Source organism: Oryzias melastigma, linkage group LG19 (genome assembly GCF_002922805.2).
Source record: "Oryzias melastigma strain HK-1 linkage group LG19, ASM292280v2, whole genome shotgun sequence".
Lineage (NCBI taxonomy): Eukaryota > Metazoa > Chordata > Actinopteri > Beloniformes > Adrianichthyidae > Oryzias > Oryzias melastigma.
The window spans coordinates 842,659-857,877 of NC_050530.1; the positions used below are offsets into that span (position 1 = coordinate 842,659).

Below are 15,219 nucleotides of genomic sequence, written 5' to 3' on the forward strand. Positions count from 1 at the left end.
AGTCGCAGGGACATTCAATCTATGAAAAAAACCGCGACTTATAGTCCGGAAAATACGGTATATATATGAGTGTGTGTGTATGTATATATATATATATATATATATATATGTATGGTAAATGGCGTATACTTGTATAGCGCTCTCTACCCTCCTTCGAGGGCCCAAACTTCTTTACAGTCACAGACCCATTCACCCATTCACACACACATTCACACACTGGTGGTGGCTCTGCTGCCGAACACTGGTGCCAACCTCCCACCAGGCAATTTGGGGTTCAGTGTCTTGCCCAAGGACACTTCAACGCATGGGCGGGCAAGGCGGGAGTCGAACCCGCCCACTTCTGATCAGGGGTCGACCGCCCTAACACAGCATCACAGCCGCCCCATATATATATATATGTGTGTGCATGTGTGAATGTGTATATATATTTATACATATATATATATACACATTCACACGTGCAGACACATACACACACACATATATATATATATATATATATATATACANATATATATATATACACATATATATATATATATATATATATATATATATATATATATAAATATATACATATATATATATATATATATAATGAATTTCCCTTTTGACTGCTTTACAGGCGGACACGCTGCTTTGTTTTTTTCTGTCTTTCTGCATTGTAGAGTAATTTATTTTAATAGGAAGTGAGTCATTTGTTTTATGTAATCATATGATAAAGACCTCATATTAGTCTCTAAAAGTTTCTAACAACAGATGAAATTTTTGCTTTTTTACTGGGCAAAACTGCTGCAAATACATAACAGAAACAAGCCCAACAGGATGAGTGAACGCTTAAATGAAATTAGTGAAAGTTTATTTATAAGAATGAATGTTGGGTCAATAGAAAAAAGATGTTTATTGTGTATTTAGTTGAGAAGATGTTTATTGCACCGTATATAAAAGCTGTTTTCATGCATGTCTGACACCTCTGGTTGGTCATATTTATTAAACATTACTTTAATGACACTTTCAGAATCCGTCAGTAAATCTGAACCACAATGTCTTAAAGATTTTAAGTTTCTGCAAACTCAAAGTAACCTAATCGACTGGATTTGCAGTGATGCGTGTCTTTGTGGTTGAATGAAGGTGGAGCAGCGGGTGGAGCCGGCCCAGAGGGCAGCTAAGGTCCTGTCCAAGAAGCTGCAGGGCTGCATGCAGAGCCAGACGGGGCTGGAGGCCGAGAGGCGGATGGTAACGATGGTCACAGGAGATCCTAACGGTGTCCGCCGTCTTTTCCAAACTGAAACCGGCTCTTGTGTCCGCAGAAAAAGCTGCCCCTCATGCAGCTGTCTGTCAGCATGGCGGAGAGCCTGAAGGACTTTGATGCTCACTCCTCCATCAGGTTACATCTTTACTCCAACTTTAGACTTTTAGATGACAATAAAAAGGAAAGAGGATGCTCTGAGTTTTGAAAATCCTGTCAGTTCTGCTTCTGAACACACTGGTTTGTTTGTTTGTTTGTTGTGGATGCTGAGTTTGGTTTCAGGTTCAGATGTTTACAGAAATCTCTGTTGTTTCTCGGTGTGCTGCAGGAGAGTTCTGGAGATGTGCTGCTTCATGGAGCAGATGCTGGCCACCATGCTGGCAGACTTTGAGGTGAAAGTGGAAAAGGAAGTTCTGGAGCCGCTCAATAAGCTCAGCGAGGTGAGAAAAAAAATTGTTTTAGGCCATCAGATGGCTATGTATGACTTTCTTTAGTTATAAAATTTAGATATCTATATATTAATTTATTGACAAACTGTATCTAAAGTAAAATAATCTTTGATTGATTAAAAAAGAGGCTTTTCTCTGTTGTGGTATACCCATGAACTGCTTGTGACGTCTAGGGCTGGGCGATATACTGTTGCCAATATCGGCTGACATTAGCATAATTTGAAATTAGCGGTATCGGTCCGATATCAGATTTCCACCAATATATTCCACAGATGTTTCTCTTTAATTTTAACAGGTGGTCGGCGCTCTGTTCACCGCAGGTTTGCTGCCCCTCCCCCGTGCGTCTTGCATCAGACACACGGGGGAGGGGTCTGCGCACGCTTTGACTTGTCGTTTTTCGAACACATCCACATCTTTTCGCGTCTCGTGACATAAAGCGGCTGCTTGGACCCCTATGTTAAAAACAAAGCTAGCGGACCGCTAGCTAGTCAAAACATATTTAGCAGTCTGCTAGCTATGTTAAAAACCAAGCTAGTTGCTGCTAGCTATTTTAAAAACATTTTGACAATTATTATTATTATTACTGGTACTTTCTAAAATTATTCAGAAAGATCCAGTTTTACCCGTCTTTATTTGTTTATTTATTTTTTGCTTTTTTTATTCATCACATCTGAAACACCGGACTTAGCATCCGGTTGCTAGCATCCACTTTGACGTCAAAGTAAAAATCTTCATCAAATCTTTAGCTATGTTAAAAACATTGCTAGCCCAAAGCTATGTTTTTAACATGGCTAGCGGCCCAAGCTTTTAGCTTTGGACTAAAAGTTTTTACCGCTAGCTATGTTAAAAACATAGCTGGCCCAAAGCTAAAAGCAAGCTATGTTTTTTATATGGCTAGCCGCCTGAGCTTTTAGCCCAAGGCTATAAGCTAGCTATGTTTTTAAGGTTGCTTGAGGTACAACCTTTTAGCCCAAAGCTAAAAGCTTGGAGCTCTAGCTATCTTAAAAACATAGCTAACCCAAAGCTAAAAGCTAGCTATGTCTTAAACATGGGTAGCATTCAGAGCTTTTAGCCCAAAACTAAAGCTAGAGGTCTGAGCCCTTAGATTTGGGTTAGCTACATTTTTAATTAAGCTATCGATCCAAGCTTTCAGCTATTGGCCTGAGCTTTTAGCCCAAAGCTAAAAGCTAACCATGTTTTTTTTTTTTTTTTCAACAACTCTGTGTAGCCAACATGAATTTTAAATATTGAAGTGAAGTCTTTACTTATATTTTAATAGTTTCCATTTTGGATGCACGTTTATATTGTTCTTAGTAATTTGAAGGTTATTGCATTTCTAATAATGAAAAAATAAAATGAAATCTCTAAACTTTTTGTTATTCTAGACACTATCAGTTGCAGGGAAATTATCAATTACTGTATCGGCTGAAAAAATGTATATTGGCCCATCTATAGTGACGACCCAGAAAATGTTAAAAAGTGTTGTAAAGCGAAAATGTTTCCTTCAGGACGATTTGCCAGAAGTCCTAAAGAACAAAAAACTGTTTGCGAGACTCACCACCGACTGGAACAACGCCCGACTCCGGAGTCAGACCAGCACCGCCCCCCAGGCGAAGCAGGACGGCCTCAGGGAGGAAGTCGAAGAAGCCTGGAGGAAACTGGAGAGCATCAAGGTTTCAGCGTTTCCTCCTCCGTCTGAAGCGTTCTGCAGCCTATTCCTGACCTTTCCCCCTTTCCCTGCAGGACCAGTACTCTGCAGACCTCTATCACTTTGCTACCAAAGAAGACGACTACGCTAACTACTTCATACATGTGAGTGGCTCTCTGGACGCCCCGATCTGAGTGCAGGGAAAGGTTGTAACCTGTTTTTCCAACGACAGCTTCTGGAGCTGCAGGCGGAATACCACAAAAACTCTCTGGAGTTCCTGGACAAAAACATCAGCGAACTCAAAGAGAATCACAGTCAGAAAGGTGAGCCGTCATGGTCTAAATGTGCAGTTTTTGGTTCTTACGTTCTCTGTTCTGGTGGAAAGGGCCCGCGGTAAACCTCTCCAAGCAGAAGGTCTACGGCGAGCCTCTGCTCTCACATCTGTCCCAGTCCGACCGAGAGATCGCCGTTCCCATTCAGGAGTGTATTCACATGCTGCTGAGGACGGGCATGAAGGAGGAGGTGGGTCTACGGAAAACTCTCTCGCTTCTTTGTCTCTCCTCTTTCCACACTAGCATTGTTCGGATCTCTGCAGGGTTTGTTCCGTCTGGCTGCTGCAGCGTCAGTGATGAAGAGGCTGAAGACGTGTCTGGACCAGGGAACCGTCGACCACGACGAGTTCAGGATGGACCCGCACGCTGTGGCCGGTGAGGACGACCCCTTCAGACCTTCAGCTCATTCACGTTTAAATGGATCTGCGGCTGTAAAGGTCCTGATGTTCACACCTCAAATGTTTTCTTTAGTATCAGATAACTTTAGAGATAAATATCTGCAATATGAAGAAAATCTAATTATTACAAAGCAAAAAGAAAAGTTGTCTAGAAGGTTCCTTCCTAACAGCATGCTTATGATGAAAAAGGATTCATTTTTGGACATGAAGCAGATTTTCAAAATATCTTCAACATCTCCTAAGATAATGTGGGAGAAACTGAAACAAAACACAGAAGAAAGACGGCAGAAATACATAAGAAAGGATAGAAGAGACAGTAGAAAGATGGAGGAAGGATGAGAGAAAGAATCCAGAAAGACAGAAAAAAAGACTGCAAAAAAATGGCAGAAAGACGAGAAAAAGAAAAAAGAAAGAGAGGGAAAAGATGGCAGAGAGACAGCCGAAGGACGACAAGAAGACGACAGAAAGACGGAAGAAAGACTGCAAAAGGATGGCAGAAAGACAGAGGCAGGATGAGAGAAAGAATTCAGAAAAAAGAATGAAAAATAGACACCAGAAAGACGGAGAAAAGATGATTAAAATAATTCAGGAAGACACAAGAAAAAAGGCAGAAAGATAACTTGAGAACTTGAAAGACATCAGAAAGATGGGAGAAAGACTGCAAAAAAATGCTGAGAAAAGCCAGAAAAATGGGAAAAAAAGACAAAGAAAAGACAAAAAGATGGAGGAAAGATGACGTAAGGAACAAAGAAAAATGGCAGAAGAAAGAGACAAAAAAATGACGGAACAGACAGGAAAGAATGCAGATAGACAGCTGAAAAACGTCAGAAAGATGGTGAAAAGACTGCAAAATAATTGGTGAAAATAGGAAGAAAAAGGGAAAAAAAGACAAAAAGATGGAGGAAAGATGACAGAAGGAACTAAGAAAAACGGAAAAAGAAAGAGACAAAAAAATGACAAAACAAACAGAGGAAAGATAGACAGCTGAAAGACATCAGAAAGACAGGAGAGGGACTGCAAACAATGGCAGAAAGATGACAAAAAGACTGCAAAAAGATGACTGAATGTCGGAAGATAGACGGGGAAAAGACAAGAGAAAGATGGCAAAAAAATTGCAGAGAGACATCCGAAGGACGGCAGGAAGACATCAGAAAGATAGCAAAAAAAAGATAGCAGAGAGTCGGAGGAAAGATGTCAGAAAGAGTTCAGAAAAATGGCAGACAGATAGGAGGAAGAATGCAGAAAGACTGCAAGGAGACTGAAGAAAGACGGAGGAAGGATGAGAGAAAGAATCCTGAAAGACAGAAGAAAGATGGGAGAAAAACTGCAGAGAGACAGGAAAAAGACAAAAGAAAGACAGAAGAAAGACGATGAAAAGACTGCAAAGAGATGGCAGAAAGACCTAAGAAAAACGGTAGAAGAAAGACTGACAAAAAAGACAGAAGAAAGAATGCAGAAAGATAGACAGCTAAAAGATATTGGAGAGACTGGAGAAGGAATGGGGAAAAAATGGCAGAAAGACGAGAGAAAGACTGAAAAAAGGTGACGAAAAGACTGCAAAGAGATGGCAGAAAGTTGGAAGACAGACGGGAAAAAGACAAGAGAAAGATGGGAAAAAGATGGCAGAGAGAAAGGCGAAGGACCGGAGGAAGACATCAGAAAGATGGGAGAAAAACTGCAAAAAGACAGCAAAGATGAGGAAAAGACAGAAGAAAGACTGGGAAAAGATGGCAGAGAGACAGCCGAAAGATGGAGGGAAAAAACAGAAAAACAGACAAAAGATGACAAAAACACTGCAAAAAGACAAACGAAAGACAGGCCTTAAGAAAGACGGCAGAGACACCGCCAGAAAAGTTCCAAGAAAGGCAGAAGAAAGACAGTGGAAATACTTCATAATTAAAAAAACAATAATAAGAGTGAGGTTAAACTTGGTTTCTGAAAGAGTGAATTAATCTTTATGTATCAAAACGTCTCCGTGTCTTCTGTGGGATTCTTTCTCCTTTACTTGACCTTCTCCTCTCAATCCTGCAGATCTTCTCTGGTTCAGGCCTCTTGTGTTTCTAAATGTTATTTATCGTTTTCACTTCAACACAAATTCCTCAAATGTTCCACCAAACACTTCACTCATTTAATCATCAGACTAAAACCAGATCATCTCCATCTCCATGTTGCTCAGTGATAAACAGATTTCACGAAACGATTTTATCAGAGATGTTCTGCGTCTGAGGAAGGTGAGTGTCGTTGCCGCCCTTCCTCTTCTGCTCAGCTGTGACTTTCACAGCGGCTTCCTGCTGAAGGCTCCAGCGTCTGCGGCGTCTTCCAGAGAGCAGCGTCTCCTTCAGGTGTTCCACTTCCAGCTTTTACTTCCTCTGAGCGTGAAAGCGTCTTCACATGAACGGATCACAAATAAAACTTTGTGGATGTGTTGACAGGAGCGCTGAAGTGTTACCTCCGAGAGCTTCCTGAACCCCTGATGACCTTTGACCTCTACAGCGACTGGTTTAAAGCTGCAGGGTGGGTTTTGTAGCTGCATTTCATCTGCATCCCTTTCTTCTTCTTCTTCTTCTTCTTGAGCTTTTTTTGTCCTTGCAGGGAAAAAGATTTAGAGAAGAAGCTGGAGCAGTTCAAGGTTTTACTGAAGAAACTGCCGCCTGAAAACTACAATAACCTCAGGTGAGAGAAGGAGATCCTCAAGACTTTTAGATTTAAAGTGAAGCATTTTAATGCTGTTTTTGACACCATGAGGTGGATTTCTAGTAGGATCGCGACTGTTTTCAGGCCATTTTAGCTGCTAAGATGCTAAATTAGCATGACAGATTTGGATTCTGTTCGTGTTTTTGACCGTTTTTATGAGATAACAAATAGATAAAGGGGGAAATTGTAGTTTTCTGATAAATACAAGTGAGAATAAATCAAATAATTCATGAAATAACCTTAATGTTTTTGTGTTTCTCACCTTTACCTGTCAGGTACCTGGTCCAGTTCTTGTCTCTGCTGTCGAAGCATCAGGCTGTGAACAAGATGACCCCCAGTAACATCGCCATCGTCCTGGGGCCGAACCTGCTCTGGCCAAAGGCTGAGGGGTGAGTAATGAAAATCAAGTGGACTTCCGATCCTCTTTAGATAATTATTTCCAGTCCTCTTTAAGCCAGAATCCAAAAACCTGTCATTTTCTATGACATAGTTTCTGCAGAGCGGCAAGAGTTCATTGCTTGATTGTAGGGGAGGGCTGTTGGCAAAGAGGAACCCCGCCCCCCTTCCCATCAACACTTTGTTTACCCTCTGACCTACCATACATGGATACTTGCTCATAGCCAACAGTCCTGCCCTAATGAGAAACTGCCACTGTGCATAAAATATTTCTTAAAAACGACAAACGCTTTTTGATTTGGGCTAAAAACGTCATAATCATAAATTAAAGATCACTAGGAACGATTCTACGATCTAAACTGTAGTTGGGGTGGCACTTTAAGGGCTTTGCGCTACACAAAAATGCCAACAGGTCACGGTTTCAGCAAATGTTCATGTGCACCAATGGGAATGTTTACATGTGGAGTCCCTCAGGGCTCAACTGTTGGACTCCTGCTGTTAAGCCAGGATAAGTCAAATCCCACGCGGAAGATGAACAGAGTTTGTCGAGTTCTTTAGGCAGTTCGGGGATTTTGTTCCTGGGAAGACTTTTGTCTGTTGTATCATCTCGAAAAAGGCTTTAGTGGTTAAATTGTTGTAAGATTTTGGGTTTGAAGGCACAGTTTGGTCAACGTAAGGACTCTAGAAGTGCTTGATATGCAGCATTAAGGGTTGGTGTTCAACCACCGAAATCTCACCGACTGCAGGTCACAGAGAGCAAATGTTGCATGTTTTGTCTCTAACTTATAGGCTAAGGGGGGGGAGGGGCTGATTATTTCTTCTATTGTTGGTTCCACTCATGTTCAAAGATGATTTTAGTCCGTTTTCGCTCAAAAGGAGGAAGGAAGTGGGAAAGGAAACCAGGCCAAAATAAAAGCACGACATCTTCTGAGCTATCAAAGTCTGAAGAGGCGCAAAATCAAGAGAAAACTGGACTCTGTCCGCATTTAACCCTTTAATATCTGAGACGTGACGCCTACATAGTTAAAATTATTTAACGTAACTTTTCAACCGTTAACATAATTCTGAAGGAAACCATTTTCTGCTTTTCTCTGCTTCAGAATCTGCTGGAATTATTGTGTTAACAGTTGTAAAGTTAGCGTAAGTCATATGTGTCAGAGTCATGGCTCAGGGGCCGGATCCGGCCCTCCAGGTAATTATTTCCGGCCCTCCAGATCATTGTATTGTTATTAATAGCAGCAAATCCAACTTCTCTCAGCTTTAGAATCTGCTGGTCGTCTTAACGGTTGAAAAGTTCCCATGAGTCAAACGTGTCAAAGTCAAGATTGGGGGGCCAGATCCGGCCCTCAAGGGAATTATATCCAGATCATTTTAATCTATTGCTAGTGTAGTCTATTAATTGTGGCGTTTCCCACCTTTCTCTGCTTCAGAATCTGCTGGAATTATCGTGTTAAAACCTGAAAAGTTACTGTAAGTCACATGTGTTAAAGTCAAGGCCCGGGGGCCAGATCCGGCCCTCCGAGTGATTATATCCGGCCCTCCAGATCATTTAATTTTATTGTTATTATTAGTAGGGAACGCCACTTTTCTCTTCTTTAAAATCTGTTGGAATTACCATATTATGGGTTGAAAAGTTACCGTAACTCGCATGTGTCACGGTCAAGGCCCGAGGGCCAGATCTGGCCCTCCAGGTAATTATATCCGGCTCTCCAAATCAATTTATTTTATTGTAAATAATAACGGCAAACTCCACTTTTCTTTTCTTCAGAATCGTCTGGAATTAGCATGTTAACACTTGAAATAGGTCACACATGTCAAAGTCACGGCCTGGGGGCCGGATCCGGCCCTCCTGGTAATCAAATCTGGCCCTCCATGTAATTTTATTTTATTATTATTAAGAGCGACGATTGCAACTTTTCTCTGCATCAGAATCTACTGGAATTATCTTGTTACTGGTTGAAAGGTCATCGTAAGTCACATGAGTCAAAGTCACGGCCCGGGGGCCGGATCTGGCCCTTCGGGTAATTCGAGATTTATTGTTTTTAAAGGCTGGCGTTATCTTGCGCTTATTTCTAACTTGTATATTTTTGACAAAGTATATTTTTATTGAGTCAAATTTATGTTAAAGAGTTACGTTTTTAAACTTTTAAAATGTTAAATTTAGCATGTTCCATAAATGTTAATCCTGTTATTTCCCTGAGTTTGACACTTCTACTGTTTGTCAACGAACAAACGGCGGTCAATAGACTGATCTTCCTGATAGATAACCGTCTAGTGTGAACAAACTATGAGATTTAGTGGCTAGAACTGAACAACTGAGCACTTTTCTTTAATCTTTCGATCAGAAAGCAGAAATAAAGTCAGGCTCGGGGCTCTGTGGTCTGCAGGACGCTGCACGCTCGTACCGCCTGAAATGGGAACCACTAAGGGTTAAAAAAAACTACGAGCTTCCTGTTGGTTTTCCGTGCACACTAAATCTAGATAAATAAATTAAATTTTTCTGAAGCTGCAGTTCTCCTTTTATTGATTTGAAATGTCTGACCCTCCACAGGGAAGCAGCTCTTTTCGACATGGCGTCGGCGTCTTCCGTCCAGGTGGTGACGGTCATCGAACCTCTCATCCAGTACAGCTCCAGCCTGTTTCCTGAAGGTGTGCAGACGCACGGCTGCAGCTGAACTCTCCTGTGGTGGTTGTGGTGGTCGCACAGGTCACTTCAGTCTGTTTTATCGGGGTGAAGCTTAGATTATAGTCAGTTTTAAACCTCTGCAGGGCCGCTTTTAAAGCGAATGTTTCCGCTGCTGCTAACCACTGGGCAAACACAGAGGTGACGCTGCCACAGTATCAGTGCATCCACTCAGCCACAGCAGCGGAAACTGTCAAACCACAGCAGAGCCTTCCTGTTAGCGTTAGCTTCACGTCTGTCCTGCTGCTGCTCCTGCATGCTTCACCGTATCACCGATTCCAGCCAATAAAATCCTCCCAAACGTTTGTCTCGTTTCATCCAGATGAAACCTTCGACATCCCAGAGCTGCCCGAAACCCCAGAAGTGCCTGCTTCCACTTTCCCGCCCGTCCATCCAGAGAAGGAGAAACTGGCCAGGATGGTTTCCTCTGCATCGACCGGCTCTTCCTCTTTTCACTTCCCTGTCTCCAGAACAAACAGGTACCGGCTTCCACGTCCAGAACCCACATCGGATCAGCTGATCGGTCCAGAGAGGCTCCTGATTGTGACGTTACACCTGCAGGTTATTCCCAAAAGGAACAAAAAACAACACAAGAACTCCTTTTAAAATAAAGTAGCTCATAATTTTCTAACTTAGCAGGATTAAAGTTAGCTTTTTGACAGAACTCTCCTTGAGGTCCAGATTGATAAACTTTTAGGCTGGAAAGCTTGTTTCCTTGTTGTGGTTAGAAGCTTTAGTGACTCAAACGTTTCTGCAGTTCAGTCTTCAGTTCAAAACCATCAAGGTTTGATTAAAAATCATTAATAATCTGATTTTTATAATGGATTTTGTAATGGAAACTGATTGACTGGTGTCAAGTAATGTCCAAAAAACAAATTAAAAAAACACAATAAAATACACAAATAAGGTGAATCTATTTAAGATATAAATTCATACATTTATTAGAAAAAAAATAAAAGAAAAACGCTATATTCTTGAATAATTGCTGCTAATCATCAAATTGATGTATTAGCACTTCAGTCAGAGGTGTCAAACTCAATCGAACTAGGGGGAAAATCCAAAACACACCTTAGGTCGCGGGCTGAACAGGATAAACATTTATTGAACAATCAAAAACTTAAAAAACATTAACCAAAACACCTACCATGTAGCTGAAATATTAGTTTAACTCCAAAATAGCTTGAAAACTCGAAAAAAGCTTAAATTAGCCAAAATGGCTAGCATGCAGCTGAAACATTTGCTAAACTCCAAAACAGCCTGAAAAACTAATAGAAAAACAATTAGCCAAAATAGCTAGCATGTAGCCAAATATTAGCTAAACTCCAAAATAGCCTAAAAAACTGAAAATAGTCTAAACTACCGTAGCCAAAACAGCTAACATCTAGCTGAAATATTAGCTAAACTCCAAAGCAGGCTAAAAAAACTGAAAAAAGTCTAAATTTGCCAAAACATAATCATGAACTTAAACTTAGGTTAGCCAAAACAGCTAGCATGTAGCTGAAAAAATGGTTAAACTTCACAACATTCTAAAAAACTGGGAAAAAAACCTAAAGTAGCCAAAACAGCTAGCGTGTAAATATTAGCATAACTCCAAAACAGCCATTTTAATGTTAGCTTGGGGTTGTGAGGGGCTGTAAGATAGCAGGAGAGAGTGTAAACTGAGGAACGTTGAGATACTAATGTAGGGTTACTTCTGCGCCTATAGTCCAACTATGCCGCTCTGCAGAAACTATGTCCTAGAAAACGATTTTGGCTGAAAAGTTGCATGATTTTAATTAAAATACTTAGAAAATAGTTGTATAAATGATTATAATTGTGATCATTGATGCTTTTTTACTTTTGTTTTACCTTTATTTCAGTAACATGTCGTTCAGGATTTCATGTTTAGTTTATTTGGTTCTCCGCTCTGAAGCTTCATGAACTTCAGTCTATCAGGTTTCAGTCGTCGGATGTCTGATTGTCTTCATGTTATACTTCAGCTTAGTGACATTTAAACTTTTGGTTTCTACCTTTTGTTGAAGGAAATTCTTTAATTTACTTTAGCATTTTATTGACAAATCTGATTTTTAAAGAGTTATGGCTGCAAAAAATGTTATAAATTAGTAATATTTTTATGTGTTCTTGCAATTACTTACTTTTAACGCTTAACATTTATTATTTTATTATTTAATTTTTATATAAAATAGGCTGTTTTTGTGAGTAAAACAATATTTTTAGATGTTTCAGTCACTAAATTGTAGGATTTTTAAATATATTTTCTGCATAAATAATCATAAACTGAGTTTTGAATCTACATCTCCATCAGCACTGCCTCTCAGGACAGCGGGGTTCTGGTGAAGTCCGGTTCTGTGGGCAGTCGGAGTGGAACCACCACGTGGAACAGTCCCACAAGCGAGACGTCGCCATCCGCCATCACATCGTCCTCCCCTGCTTCCTCGATACCAAACCAGAGCTCTCCCGGAGCGCCGGGGTCAGCGCAGGGGTCAGCGCCAGGGTCAACGTTGAACCCGGCGAGGACCCTCGCCCAGAGGCAGATCTCGGATCAGGGCCCACTAGAGCCGATTTTGGAGGCTACACCAGAATCTCCCAGAGCCCTTGTCAAGATCCCATATCCGTATAAACGTGAGTCAAACCGATTCAGTGCCGCCGCACCGTTTTTCTAATAATAATTTAAAAAATAAACAGAACTCTTTGTTGTTTAACGGTTCTATCTCACAATGTTCTGCTCAAACTCTCATTTTTTATCAAAGTCCATCTGCTGTCCAAGTGGGATTGAGAGAGAAAAGCATCCACAAGAAAAAAATCTGTTAAAATATATTTTATTCTTAAGTCTTAAAAAAGTAAAATAGACAGAAAAGATCCTTCAAAATACTTGAAACTATTAAAAAAAATGAATGGATGGAACTTTAATTGATCCAATGATCGAGAAACTGCTTTGTTACCAAAGCACCAAACAAAAGACACGATATCAACATGTTAAAAAAGTGGGTAGGGCTAACAAAAAACCTCAGTTGCTAAGGAAATTGAAAATTTTACTTTATCAAATTCTTCTAAAAGTTACATAGACGTGTTCGTCACCCACAGGCCACCAAAAAATAAAATGGTTTCTATGGAGATAAAACCAATAGAAAAGTGTTTTTTTCATGAATTTGTCACGTGTAGCTCAGGAAAAGGGTGAAGTGAGGGGCATGCAGCCATTATGGAGTAAGAAAATATCGATTCAGGGAAATATCGCGATACTTCATTTGGAAATACTTAATACTTCACTACATAAATAATTTATAAGCAAACATGCAGTTCAGCGTCTTACTTTTATGTTCTACCTTAAACATAGCTAGCGAGCGCTAGCTATGTGTTTAACATAGCTATAGTTTTAACATAGCTAGCTAAGCTTTAATAAAGCTAGCAATGAAAAGCTGTTACAAAACATAGCTAGTAGATTGCTAGATTTGTTAAATACTAAGCTAGGGATCAGCAACCTAGGTCAAAAACATAGCTAGTGGTCAGTGATAAAAAGCTAGCTATGAGAAGCCATGTTAAAAACATAACTAGTGGATTGCTAGATATGCTAAATACATAGCATACTAGGTCAAAAACATAGCTAGTTAAAAACAAAGCTAGCAGATTGCTAGTTTTGTTTTTACCTAGCTATGGTTTTAACATAGCTAGTGGTCAGTGATAAAAAGCTAGCTATGAGAAGCCATGCTAAAAACATAGCTAGTGAATAGCTGCCTATGTCTAAAGCAAAGCTAGTGATTCGCCAGCTAGCTAGTTATGTTAGCAGATTGCTAGCGATGTTTTCTAAGATAGCGGATTGCTAGCGATGTTATTAACACAGCTTTGATAGAGCTAGCAGACAGCTAGCAACAATTTTGGCATGAAAAGCTATGTTCAAAACATTCGTCCTTACTTGTTATGTGTCATATTGTGAAACGTATTGTATCATCCGACTCTTGCCAATACACAAACCAAGTAGCCACCGTTCAGTTAGTGAGGACTAGGAGCGGTCGTGGCTTTAATTGTCTTCAAAACTGCTATTTCACAAATATCACAAAAACTAAGAATATCTTTGTCATCTTCTCTACAGCCAAGAGGTCTTACAACTCCAAATCCACGCCGGAGGACGAGCAGATAGCAGTGCAGTTCTCTAAGCCGAGGGCCCCGGGGCCTCCGAAGATGCAGGCCCCCCCTCCCCCGACCACGACCTCCACAGACGATGCAAAGGTCCCTCCGAAGCCGGCGCCCCGGCTCCAACCGCCCAAAAAGCCTGTGGTGAAGAAGTCCGTAGTCAGAGCCCCAAACTGTCCTCCGCCTCTCCCGCCTCCATCCCAGCCCAAGGAGCTTCCTTCTCTAGCTCAATAAAAGCAAGAGGCTAAACCAGCCGGCGCTCCTGTTATGAGTAAAATCCTCCTGCATTTGTTTTTCTGCTCCTGGATCTTCATCCACTTATTTATTCTGGCGCTCTTTAAAAAAACACTCTATAACCCAGCCAGCGAGGCCAGGTGAGCCTCATATGGTTTCAAAGAGGGCAGAAAATGTGGCCCCGATTGGATTTGTCCTCAGTTTCCGTGGTGGCCCCACCTGTGTTTGCCCACATTGGTTAAGGAGTCACTCAGTGGGAGGGCTTGCTAGCCAGCCACCTGTTGGACAACGGAACTCGCAAGATCGCTACAGCGGAGTTTGCTAGCTTGATACAGTAGAGCTCAATACAGCGGAGCTCGCTAGCTTGATACAGCGGAGGTCGCTAGCTTGATACAGTGGAGGTCGCTAGCTTGATACAGCGGAGGTCGCTAGCTTGATACAGTAGAGCTCACTAAAAAGAAGCTCACTACAACGGAGCTCGCTAGCTCGATACAGCGGAGCTTGCTAGCTGGATACAGCGGAGATCACTAGCTTGATACAGTGGAGCTCGCTATAGCAGAGTTCGCTAGCTCGTTACAGCAGAGCTCACTAGCTCCATACAGTGGAGCTCACTACCCCAGACCTCACTAGCCACAGCAGAGCTTGCTAGCTTGCAACAGTGAAGCTCATTAGCTTGATACTGTGGAGCTCGCTACACCAGAGCTCGCTAGCTTGATACAGTGAAGCATACTACAGCAGAACTTGTTAGCTCGATACACTGGAGCTCGCTAGCTTGCTATAGCAGAGCTCATTAGCTTGCTGCAGCGGCCACCAGGGGCCACCACAGAAACTGCAGACAAACCAAATCGGGGCCACATTTCTGCCCTCTTTAAACCATATGGGCCCCTCTTGGTCAGGCACAGACAAACTGATCTGCTCAAAGTTTTTCATTGTGAGACTGTAAATAAAACAAAATAAATCCTCATTTTTAAGCTGAAACACAGCAAAGTGAATGAGAAGAAGCCCAAA

General features: G+C 41.3%; 1 protein-coding gene and 1 long non-coding RNA gene across 3 annotated transcripts in view; one reads left to right on the forward strand and one right to left on the reverse strand.

Moving 5' to 3' along the window:
* The window catches only part of sh3bp1 (SH3-domain binding protein 1), a 22,149-nt gene extending 7,893 nt beyond the window's left edge, over positions 1-14,256 (forward strand). For both annotated transcript variants that reach the window (XM_024285451.2, XM_036217182.1), the window contains exons 3-17: positions 1,132-1,236; positions 1,311-1,387; positions 1,578-1,689; positions 3,207-3,371; positions 3,442-3,510; positions 3,579-3,669; positions 3,732-3,868; positions 3,942-4,053; positions 6,509-6,590; positions 6,669-6,749; positions 7,046-7,159; positions 9,718-9,815; positions 10,172-10,328; positions 12,155-12,471; positions 13,937-14,256. In XM_024285451.2, coding sequence (XP_024141219.1) covers positions 1,132-1,236; positions 1,311-1,387; positions 1,578-1,689; positions 3,207-3,371; positions 3,442-3,510; positions 3,579-3,669; positions 3,732-3,868; positions 3,942-4,053; positions 6,509-6,590; positions 6,669-6,749; positions 7,046-7,159; positions 9,718-9,815; positions 10,172-10,328; positions 12,155-12,471; positions 13,937-14,211 — 1,992 coding nt within the window. In that variant the 3' untranslated portion in view covers positions 14,212-14,256. The remainder of the gene's footprint in view (positions 1-1,131; positions 1,237-1,310; positions 1,388-1,577; positions 1,690-3,206; positions 3,372-3,441; positions 3,511-3,578; positions 3,670-3,731; positions 3,869-3,941; positions 4,054-6,508; positions 6,591-6,668; positions 6,750-7,045; positions 7,160-9,717; positions 9,816-10,171; positions 10,329-12,154; positions 12,472-13,936) is intronic.
* Positions 3,257-3,815, reverse strand: LOC112154485. Its single transcript, XR_002920650.1, has 3 exons — positions 3,711-3,815; positions 3,422-3,623; positions 3,257-3,356 (listed from the first exon to the last, which is right to left on the reverse strand). It is a non-coding gene; the product is annotated as an uncharacterized LOC112154485 (long non-coding RNA).
* Positions 14,257-15,219: the final 963 nt, after the last annotated feature.